This window comes from Panthera pardus, unplaced genomic scaffold (genome assembly GCF_024362965.1).
Source record: "Panthera pardus isolate Hobbes unplaced genomic scaffold, ASM2436296v1 HiC_scaffold_12, whole genome shotgun sequence".
In the NCBI taxonomy this organism is placed as follows: Eukaryota; Metazoa; Chordata; class Mammalia; order Carnivora; family Felidae; genus Panthera; species Panthera pardus.
The window spans coordinates 33,647,714-33,660,118 of NW_026526677.1; the positions used below are offsets into that span (position 1 = coordinate 33,647,714).

At 36.2% G+C, this 12,405-nt stretch overlaps 1 protein-coding gene across 3 annotated transcripts in view; it reads right to left on the reverse strand.

Moving 5' to 3' along the window:
• BBOX1 (gamma-butyrobetaine hydroxylase 1) overlaps window positions 1-12,405 on the reverse strand; it is a 59,327-nt gene that overhangs the window by 10,342 nt on the left and 36,580 nt on the right. For all 3 annotated transcript variants that reach the window (XM_019456567.2, XM_019456569.2, XM_019456568.2), the window contains exons 5-6: window positions 5,714-5,819; window positions 45-241 (exon numbers count right to left, since the gene is read on the reverse strand). In XM_019456567.2, coding sequence (XP_019312112.2) covers window positions 45-241; window positions 5,714-5,819 — 303 coding nt within the window. The remainder of the gene's footprint in view (window positions 1-44; window positions 242-5,713; window positions 5,820-12,405) is intronic.

The following is a 12,405-nucleotide window of genomic DNA, read 5'->3' on the forward strand; positions in this document are numbered from 1 at the left end:
GTCAGCTGTTTAACTGCTATGAGAAATGTATAAATAGTACTTACTCTATAATCTTGTGTTTGGATTGTACAGAGAAATCACAGTAATCCACTCCAATGTCTGTAAAGTCCACGAAAGTGGAAGACAAAATCTGGAATGCTCGAGGATTTTTTTCCTTGAGCTTTTGGCATACATTAAACCCATCTGCAATTTCTGAATCACCCCCCGTGACTGTTTGTTTTATGCAGTGCAGAAGCTGAACCTGTGAAAAGAAATAGAGAAATGTCTTTTAAAATGATAAACACACTTTTTGACACTGTTAAAGATTCAGACAGATATGAATGCACTAAAGTCAACAAAACTTTTAAATCTCTTTTGTGTCAGCAAAGGGATTGGAGAGAAAAAGTTGCTTTTAATCAACACCCTATAGTTCAAACATTGTTTCAGCTTGAGACATGAACACAGGCATAATAATTTTCATTTGTAAACAAAAAGCACAGATCATAATGGCTACAGGGAGTGAACACTTCATATTGGAATATTTATGTACTTCATATTGGCTTTACGGAGGTGGTGGGATTTAAACTGGGAAAAGGAGGCTGGATACGGTTTTGGACAGTTAGAGGGGCGCCTGGGTGGCTCAGTCAGTTGGGCTCCTGACTTCCGCTCAGGTCATGATCTCACAGTTTGTGGGTTCAAGCCCCATGTTGGGGTCTATGCTGACAGCTCAGAGCCTGGAGCTTGCTTCAGACTGTTTCTCCCTCTCTCTCTGCTCCTCCCCTGCTTGCGCTCTGTCTCTCTCTCTCAAAAATAAAATAAACATTAAAGAAAATTTTGAAAAGATTTTGGATAGCTAGAGCAGAATGGAGAAAGCAAATCACATGCAGTGATCATGGATATGCAAAAATGCACGCTGCACAGGATATCAAAATGTTTGGCTGCAATAGGGGGTCATGACTGAAAAGAATGTCACGACTGAAAAGAATAGACCCAGTTGAAAAGGTAACTGAAGCCCTCATCATGGCGTCTTGAATGTCAGATGAGGAATATTGGGCTTTCTCTTGGGTACAGAGGGGAATTGTTAAAGGCTTGTGAATATGGATGTAAGGTAGCCAAGACTGAGTTGAAGAATATTAGTCTGGGGGTGCACGTAGGATAAATTTTTTTAAAGGGGGGAGTTAGTGAGAAAGTTACTCCTTAAGAATTTAATGAGACAGTTCAGGTGTAAGGATACAAAGGGAATGGAGGTTAGGTGGGGCTATGAGAATGAATAACCCCAAGAAACACTGGGAATAAGAAACCAAAACGATAGTTATTTTTACTAAGATTTAGGGAGAAATGTTTGACATTATTTATTTTGAAAAGCAAAAAACAGTAAAATTTTAAAATATCATTTTTTGAATGGAGTTTATATGACTCCTTTTGGTAAGTTAGCATGTGTGAGTGATTTTGAATACCTAATTTAGACTCAGCTTTTCTGCTAAAAGAAACGAACACTATTTAGCTGTGAAAACTTCATTCTAATTTAAATAAAAGTAAAAATCAAGTCTGACAGTTCTTGTAGAAAGAAAGAGGCAAATATGATCAAACATCAAGACCAGGAGAAGCATGAGTGGGAAAAATATCCATTTGGCTTGGTTATTTCCATAGATGGTCTAGAACGGGGCCATCCATTCAAACTTTCTGCAGTGATGGAAATGTTCTTTCTGCACTGCCCAATACAGTAGACTCCTGTCCCATATGGCTGTTGTGCACTTGAAATGTGGTCAGTGTGACTGAGGAAACTGCATTTTAAATTTTATTTCATCTTAATATAAATTAAAATTTAAATGATCACATATGGCTGGTGACTACTGTATGGGATAGTGCAGATCCAGAACACAAATCCTGCTTTCTTTCCCCAAAAGGCACAGATCTTCTCACTATTTTAAATCTTATACATACTTGTTCTCAAATTATAGTTGTACATTTATAATTGTAAGGAATTCCTTACAACAGTCCTTAGAATTTGATACTTTCATCTCCATTTTATGGTTGAAGAAACTGACACCCAGAAGTGAAAAAGCTGGGCAGCTAGTAAGAACGTAGCTACTACCTGGTAACACTGACATTCAAACCTTGATCTATTTGCTTCAAAATCTTCATAAAGCAAGTCCTTTCCTATAAAAGGGGAAATCCCTTTACAGGACTCTTAATAATTCAGTATTGTGTGGTGTGTGTATGTATGTGCTTTGTAAACTTAAATTCCTATTTCAGGTTGACAATGCCCTTTTTTCTGATGTTAGGGGAGCACTAGTCTAAATTAATAATGGTTCTGCCTTTAAATTGATGCCAATTTGTAGGCTTGAAAAAGTATGTACATAAGCTGACCAAGTCGTCTTAGAAAACCATTTCATCACCAGGGCTATGAAGGGTCAAGCAGCATGATTAACGAGGGAGAAATGAAGATACCAACCTCAAGTCTACCAAACTCTAAAAAGGCAAAATAATGGCAGACCTCTCTCTTTGAGAGAATCAGTGTTCTTTCAATCCTCTTAGATTTTGCAATATGAAGTCACAGAATATTTCAAATATAAATCTTTAAAACAGATCAACCGATGTCTTTTACATAGATGCAATCTTAAGAAAGAAAAAAGATGACTGATGCTGCCAGACAACACTTCCATGGCTAATTCAAAAGGTAAATAGGTGCCTGATGTGTATAAAATCCAATTTTATTTCATGTAAGTCACTCAGGACCAAAAACATTTTCTTTCTAAATGTTACTTTATGGCAGCATGTGACTTTTGGCCAAAGACAGTGAGCAAAGGAACATCCGTTTCATTAAAGATGTGTCTCCTTATCTCTGCCCCACATGATCCAAATTGATGAAACTCCACTTTCAACAGGTAACTTACTATTCAGATCATTTCATCTGCACTGAAAAGAAAAGCGACTTATTCTATATGTCATAAAAAACCTCAAACTTTCGTACAAAGACCCCTGAATGATTCAAAATGGAAACTTGAACAATAGCACAAACAGGTGCCTACAATCTAATTGTTCCCGTACTACAATCTAGACATTTTAGGAATCATCTTTCATTTGAAAATCTTCTGTCAGGTCTTTTATCCTTGGATGTTTCACTTGCTGACAGAGACAGGTACAACTCTGCGGTGTTTCTCTGCCTCTTTATAGCATGCCTATGAAGTCTCTGTTACATGAAAGGTGCTGGGTTAATCTCAAGATACAGAAAAGTGTAAGATTCAGTTCCTGTATTTGATGAGTTTTTAATGTATGACAAAGCCTATGCTCATCACATTATACCAATTATGGTAATTAGAAAGTCCAACTCAAGACCAGCATGGTGTGGTGAAAAACTATACAGAGGCCTGGATTAAGTTTCAAGTGTTCTATTAGTCAGATGTCACCCTGTGAAAGCATTTAACCTTGCTGTGTGTCATTTCGCCCTCATTTCATTATTCCAACATAAAAAGGCATAATTGTCTCCCTTACAGAATGTTAGGAGGGATCAAAATAATATAAGTAAAAATACTTTGAAAAAGTATAAAATGCTATGAAAATGTCAAGCATTATATTATACTTCAAGAATATTTGTAAATCACTTAAAAATGTGATTATGTAATGACTTTTCCTTAGGCTTTCAATTGTAACCCAGCAATAAAACCTGAACTCATAAAAACTAGCAGATAATTTAAAAATTAAAATAAAATCTTTAGTTTTCTAGTGTAATCTTTTAATCTTTATTGCATCCAACTTCTCCAACCTGTCTTTGGTTGATGAACTGAGCTGATTAGTTTGGCTTTTAATCCCAAGTTTTAGGGAATCTCTGGGAAACATTTAGAACAAATCACATTGTGTGTCTTCACTGGCCCCTCATCTCCACCCAAAAGGTGACTATAGGACTCCTGTCACTGTCATCATTTTGTCCAAAAAAATCATGTGGTGTTTTACAGTCAACAAAATAATTTAAAACATGTGAAATTAAATACTAAAACTAGCGGGGCGCCTGGGTGGCTCAGTCGGTTGGGCGTCTGACTTCGGCTCAGGTCATGATCTCATCGTCCGTGGGTTCGAACCCCGCGTCGGGCTCTGTGCTGACAGCTCAGAGCCTAGAGCCTGTTTCAGATTCTGTGTCTCTGTCTCTCTCTGACCCTCCCCCGCTCAAGCTCTGTCTCTGTCTCTCTCAAAAATAAATAAACATTAAAGAGAAATTGAAAAAAAAATACTAAAACTAGCTTAGTTAACACTGGCGAGGGAAATGGGTTAACTAGGGCACGGAGAAAACTTGTTAACATGATGAAGAAAAACAGATTAATTTTGATTTTGGCCCATTTTGCCTTCACTGGCTAGAGAATTGCTCAAAATGTCCACTTCTGCTTACCTTTGAAGATACAGATTTCTGTGTGGATATTTCATTTAATCTCATTTAGCTATAAAAATAGGAACAAAATATCTTTCAAAGGTATCGTTCTGACCATTTATTTCTTGGTTTAACAAAACGATGCTTTTGTAAATATGTTGCTGGTTTAGTAGAATGGCAATTTTGTAAAAATGAAGTGGCAGAGCATCCTTCCAGAAATTGTCCTGGAGGGTTTGTGGCTCCATGCTAAGCATCTCCCTTCTTGAGGAGCAATCCGATACACGGGAGAGTAGATGGTTTCCAAATACAGTAAAACCTTGGTTTGCGAGCATAATTCATTCCAGAAACATGCTTGTAATCCAAAGCATTTGTATATCAAAGCGAATTTTAAGAACCATTGGCTCACTTGTGGTCATGTGACATTTGGCATCACGTACTACTCATATTGCAAGACATGCTTGTTTATCAAGTTAAAATTTATTAGAAATGTTTGCTCATCTTGCAGAACAGTTGCAGAACAAGTTATTTGCGATCCAAGGTTTTACTGTACAGCCATGGTTATTCTGCTCCTTGCATTCCCACCCCTTTGTAGTGAGTATTTGCAGCTCATAAAAGGTGGGGTTTACTTCCTCACCTTTTGAAGGTAGGCTAAACTTATGATTTCTTTAGATTAATAAAACATGGCAGAGGTGACATTGCACTGATGACTAATGTAGATCTCAAGAGGCCTTCACGTTTTGGCTTGCTCTCTGAAAATTTACATAAGCCTGGGCTAGCCGGCTGGTGGATAGCAGATTAAGTAGAGCAGAGGCAAGACACCTTAGGTTTTCCACACAGGTCAACCAGTTCTTAGCCAGCCCAACAGCAGAACTGTCCAGCTGGACATAGCCTGAATTATAAAAACATGTGCTAAGTAAATGGCTATTCTTTTAAGCCATTAAATTATGAAGTGGTTTTTATGCAGCAATCATTAACTGATACAAATGATGGCCATGTGACTTTATGGGAAAACCCTCAATTTTATTCCCTGGTTTTATTTTCTCTTTTAAGTCTCTTGGGAACAGGAAATATGCAAAAAGACCTCAAGATGCACTGCTATCATAAAATTTGTCTAGGCAAAGCAAAATGTGCCAATAATTATTTCCAGAAAGAAACAAAGAAATTTTTTTTTAAATACATGAAAATCTTCTCTCCCTTGGGAATGTTAGGCTATTCAAGATTTAGGTATAGACATTTTGTTTGGATTGTGCTTGAAGAAAGATCTACATAAGACAGATTAGTTAGTGAAATATATGGACTTGTAGACTCAAAATATAGAAGGATATTGGTCCTTGGCCTGCCTTGTGGAAAATATGTTGAGGCTCACCTTACCCCAGGTGGATGATGGAGGGCTGGATAATCAGTGTGAAAGCTTAGCTTCCCGGTTGTGTAAGCCACATTGTTTGCGTCAATTTTGTCTTGCACTTGCCAAGTATGTCTGTAAAATACAAGAAACATATGTTTAAACAGGCTGTCACCAAGCCAGAGGAAATGTGTTAGAATGAACTGGATACATAGGGGAAATGGAAACTTTTCATTTTATGAAATAATTACCATAATGATGTGAGCCAGGAAGAGAGCTCGACCTTTCCTTGTCCAAAGTAACCATTTCAGAATATGCATCTCCTCCCTTCTTTTCCCTTCTCCGAAGAAAAATACATTTACACCTTAGTCTGTCCCACAGAGTTTATTGTAGGTTATGTTTTTTAATAGCTAAATGCATTTAAAAAGCATTTATTAAAGTGAAATTCACAGAACATAAAATGAACCATTTTATGTGTGTTTTTTTTTTTAAGTTTATTTATTTTGAGAGATTGAGTGAGCAGCGGAGGGGGCAGAGAGAGATGGAGAGAGAGAATGTCAAGCAGCTCCGTGCTGTCATCACAGAGCCTGGAGTGGGGCTTAATACCATGAACTGTGAGATCATGACCTGAGCTGAAATCAAGAGTCAGATCCTCAACTGAGTCATGCAGCTGCCCCAAAATAAACTATTAAAGTGGACAATTCAGTGGCCCTTAGGACATTCACAATATTGGTAACCATTACTTTTGTTTATCTAGTTTCAAAACATTTCCATAACTCCACATTGAAACCTCTTACCCGTTACAAATTTTCTTTCCATTCTGCCCTTCTCTCAGTCACTGGCAAACACCATATCATAAATCTATCTTTAAGTTTTTGGGGAGCTGCCAAACTATTTTCCATAGTGGTTGGACCACTTTACTTTCCCACTAGCAGTATGTGAGGGTTCCAATTTCTTCACATCCTCATCAACACTTGTCATTTTCTAGTTTTTGTTGTTGTTCTCGCTGCTTCTGTTGTTATTTTTAACCATCTCAGTGGGTGTAAAGTGGTATTTCATAGTTTTGATGTGTATTTTCCTAATGGTTAATGATGTTGAGCATCTTTTCATGTGCTTGTTGGCTGTTTGTATATTTACTTTGGAGAAATGCTTGTTCAAGTCCTTTGCCCATTTTTAAATTGAGTGTTGTGTTTTGTTTTGTTTTGTTTTTTAATTTGTACGAGTACTTTATATAGCCTGGATACTAGAGACCCTTAACAGACATATGATTTACAACTATTTTTACCCCTTCTATAGATTGTCTTTTTATTTTCTTAGAAATGATATTTGATGCTCAAAAGTTTTAAATTTTGATGAAGACCAATTCATCTATTTTTGTTGTTGTGTTTTTGGTGTTGTTTCTAAGAATCCATTTCCCAATCCAAGGTCATGAAAATTTATCCTAAGTTTTCTTCAATGAATTTTATGGTTTTATATCCAGGTCCTTGATCTCTTTGAGTTAATTTTTGTATGATGTGTGAGGAAAGGGGCCAACTTCATTCTTCTGCATGTGCATATACTGTTGTCTCAGCACCATTTTTTGAAGGGACTGTTCTTTCCTCATTAAAAGGGTTCAGCATCTTTGTTAAAATTAGCCATGGATGTATGGGCTTACTTCTGGACTCAGTTCTGTTCCATTAGTCTATATGTCTATTCTTATTTCAGCACCACAATATATTGATTACTGTAGGTTTGTAGTAAGTTTGTTTGTTTGTTTGTAGTTTGTTTGTTTGTTTGTTTTTTATTGGTTTTTTTAGTGGTAGTAAGTTTTGAAATCAGGAAATATGAATCCTCCAACTTTGTTCTTGTTTTTTTAGGATTGTTTTGGCTATTCAGAGCCCCTTGCAATTTCATATGAATTTGAACATTGCTTTTCCATTTCTACAAGAAGGCTATTGGAATTTTGGTAAGCATTACATTGAATCTGTAGATTACCTTGGTAATAATCACATCTTAATATTTTGTCTTCCAATTCATGAATGTGGGATGTCTTTCAATTTATTAGGTCTTTTTAAATTTCCTTCAGTGTTTTGTAGCTTTCATTTTACAAGTCTTCCACCTCCTTGGTTAAAATGATTCCTAGGTATTTTATTCTGGATGTTATTGTAAATGAATTTTTTTTTTTAAATTTCTTTCTCAGATTGTTCACTGCTAGTATATATAAACACAACTGATTTCTGTGTATTTGTCTTATATTCTGAAACCTTGCTGAATTCATTAAATACCTCTAATAGCTGTGTGTGTGTGTGTGTGTGTGTGTGTGTGTGTGTGCACATATGCACGCATATTCTATGGGGTTTTCTATATATCGGATCATGCTATCTGTGAAGAGAGATAAATATACTTATTCCTTTCTCATTTGGATACCTTTATTTCTATTTTTTGCCTAACTGTCCTGCCCCAAACTTCCAGTACAATATTGAATAGCAGTGGTGAAAAACAGCACTCTTCTCTTGTTCCTGATCTACAGGGAACATAATTAATTTTTATTTTATTTTATTTTATTTAATAAATTTTTAATTACACTCGGATAACTATTACTCAGATCAGGAAATATAACTTTAAGCTTATATGTCCTATCCCAACCAGAATCTCACCTCTCTCTTCTTCAAAGTAACTACATCCATAACTTCTGTATTTATCATTTCTTTGCATTTCTGTATATTTTTACCCTTGCATATGCACCCTCAGACACTATGTTTAATATTTCCCATTAACAACAATTGTTAAGTCTTTCAAGTCTCTTAATCAGGTTTCCCCTCCAGCCTGTTCTTAAAATTTATTGTTTGAAGAACTTGGGAACTTGACCTATAGAGTTCCTCACAGTCTTGTCTTTGCTGATTGCATATCATGGTGTAGTTCAACATGCTTCCCTGTCCTCTGTGTTTCTAGAAAATTGGCAATTAAGTGCAGAGGCTTGGGCAAACTCTATTTTCTCTCTTTTGCAAAACTACAGATGACACTGTGCTCTTTTATTCCAAGATACAGAATTTTGAGATGTCTTTCTTTTTGTGATGTTTGTACACACTTATGCCCAGTAGCTAGATCCACTAAAGTTATTGGGGGTCTCAAATAGTGAAATACCAAATTAATAATTTCTTTTTTATTTATCAGTGGAATACTCTTAAAAAGATCTATCTACTTTCCTTCATCTAGTATTTGGTTACTCTATGTAATAGCTTACTTAGCGATAATGAGATAAATACTTGATTCCTTCCCTTTATTTACCATTTTATAATGTGATGGATTAGTTTTCTCTCACTCCAAGATGAATAATTAGTTTTTTTTGAAAATAATACTATTGATGAAAATATATTAAAACTAGATAGAGGTAATGGCTTCACAACATTGTCAACGTACTAAATGACACAGGACTGTGTCAATTAACTTTAAAATTGTTAATTTTATGTTATGTCAGTTTTACCTCCGATACAAAAAAAAATAGCTTGGCTTAAAAGTTAAAAAGAAAGTTAGTAAAAGAACTAAGGATTACTTGCAACTCTGTGGCCAGAAAATAAACCAATATTCAGATTTTGTAAGGCTTTTCCTTTGGAAGATTGAGGCCATGTGTAATTAGAAGCAAGCTGTATTTTAAAATAAGCCAAAGCTGGTGTGAAAATTGTGTCACTATATATGCACATCATTTTATTGCTGTTATAATGTCTATTTATTAATTTATGTTCACATTTATCAAATCATTTTTCAATAAATATATGTTGAACAACTACTCTATTCCAGGCATAGTTTTAGCATTAGAGATATAGCAGGAAACGGAGTAAGAGAGACAAATAAACAAGTAATTACCAAATGCAATAACAGAGATGAGTGCTATGAAGAAAATAAAGCAAGGTAAAGAGGTAAGGATATTGGGGGCCAGGAGAATATCATGGCAGGGATAATGCTTTGGGGGGTGCTCCAGAAGACCTAGAAGAAAAGAAGAAATGTGAATTTCTGGGAGATGTGTTTTAGAAAGAGGAATCTGAAGTGAAAGGTAGGATTTCTTCCCCAAGTTCTGGGATTGAGGATGAAACTAGCTATTTGGCTCCGTGTTTTTTTTTTTTTTTTTAATTTTTTCCATTAAAATTTAAAATGGAAAGGCTGGTAAATCTTTCAGCAAAGTTTAAAGTACCATCTATATGTGGCCATAAGCTGGAAAGAGACCCAGTGAAAGAAGAGGAGTATATATAGCCTGCTGCAATTCATTTCAAATATGAGTCAGACAATCCATTATACTGTAGTGACTACAGCCAGGAAATACATGTTCTCTATGAATTCATGTCACTCCATGACCCATACCTAATATAGATTCTGGCTCTTGTCACCATCAGCATTCCAAGAATAATCAACATGTAGTAAAGGACTTAAGGATGCTAAAAAAGGAGTTTTATCAAATTGTAGAATATATAATATCTTCTAAGAAGATGATGCTTTTGACATTGTGAGTAGGAAATGACTATATTTAGATTTTCTTTTCAAGAGTGTTGATGGTTTTGCATTGATTCACCTACATTCCCTTTTCTGTTTTCTCCTATGATCAGGGGTAAACTAACTGAAATTCATGCAGCCAAGAGCTGGCTGAGATTCAAGGTGAACGCATTAGCCAGGGAACAGATCTTTTCTTTGTTTGACATTAACTGGCTGTAGAACAGGGATGGGGCCTGTGACTTGGCATCATCAAAGCAGTTCTCCAGCCTTCTGTGCTAACTGGCAGAGGATGATAAACATTTTTCAGTCTTAAAGTGTCTTAGGCACGGTATGGGATGTGTAGCCTAAAAGTCTATATGCGCACGTAATGATAAATCCCAGGAAAGGAGCTTGCCAATTCCAATCATAAAACATTCTCATAATAGTTATAGCATAAGTCTGGAAAAATCCTAGAAATGTCATTTGGTCTACCTTTCTACCTCCGTATAGAAATGAATCAGGCCAAGAAGGCTGCTGCTGATTGTTTATGATCCTAAATTTTCACGTATCCTTCTCAAATCCAAAGGAAAACACAGCAGAAATAAATGCAAATGTGACCCATTGGCCTGTGGAGAAACTGTTTTAAAAGCTCACTTGTGGGACCTTAGTGAGATGAGTGTGTATTTACATGCATCTTTCATTAGAAATAGATTCCGGTGTTCTTCCAAGTAAAACAACTCGAGCAGATTATCAGGAACCATCATGACTGAGGCAGAGATGAAGCACCAGGTTTCTCTAAAACTACAGGTAGGCTCAGCATAGCATCTTAATCCATTGATATAGACTTGCCTGGTGTTGTGCAAGGACAGGTCATTGAAACTGTGCACACAATCCTGCTTTTGCCAGAGATGCTATTTTAAGCAGATCTATCTATTTCCACTGAGCTACTTGTGTCATTCTCAGAATTGGACAAACCAAACACAGACTCTTAACTACAGAGAACAAACTGGTGGTTACCAGTGGGGAAGGGTGAAAGAGGTGAAGGGGATTAAGAACACAGTTATCAGGATGAGCACTGAGTGATGTATAGAACTGTTGAATCACTATATTGTACACCTGAAACTCATATAGCACTGCATGTTAACTATACTGGAATTTAGTTCCAGATAAAAGAAATTTCTTTTATATTTTCCATTTAAGGATTTTGTCAAAAGCTTCTGAACATTAAAATTGTGACTTTTCGAGACTTATTTTGTGGGCTTGGTTTGAATACTAATTCACTAGATCCATCCAAGTTAGATGGCCAGTCATAGATATTCATGATATTTCATCATGTTTTATGACAAATTTGAATCTTTTTGTGTGTATAGAATGCTTACATATTGTTTTTGCTAGATTTGTTCTTTATAGCATTGGTGACAGATTTTATAATCTTTTGGTTCGTGGCACACTCTTGGAATATCATGCTGGATTTATTAGTAATCTTTTTCTTTTTTAAAGTTCTACTTATATGAAAAGATGCTCTACCAGTGCGACCTGGACTTATCACCAACAGCTACAATCTCTGGTCTCAACCCACTGCAAGCTGGTCTCCTCAGGCAATAGAAGAATGCCTTCTTTTGATTATTATTACTTGTCCTGTTGGATATAAAACATAATGCTCATATATGTTAATTTTTTTACATTTTTTACATGTTTATTTTTGAGAGAGAGAGAGACAGAGACAGAGACAGAGCATGAGCAGGGGAGGGGCAGAGAGAGAGGGAGACACAGAATCCAAAGCAGGCTCCACTCTCTGGGCTGTCAGCACAGAGCCTGATGTGGGGCTTGAACCCACAAACCATGAGATCATGACTTGAGCCAAAGTCAATGTCTTAACCAAGTGAGCCACCCAGGGGCCCCATGTTAATTTTTTTTTTGAAGTTTTAACATAGAAAATTAAATTTCTAATTTATAGTCATCCAAATAAAGATTATATACTGTGTAATATTTCTATTTGTCGTTGTGACACATGCACAGATGACTTCCCAGATGCAGTCACTCTGCAGAGCTTCAGATATTTATTTTTCCACGATCACTTGTTAGATACACACAATGGCCAGGAATTGAGGGAGTGAAAAGGACAGACATGGTACTTGCACCTCATGGAATGTGCAGTCTGTGGGGAAGGAAAATTATTGTGATTTATCTTTCATAGCTAAAGTACAAGGTCTTATGAGAATAAAGAAGGGAAGATTAAGTGGAGACCTGAAGATTGAGTAGGATTTAATTTACCCAG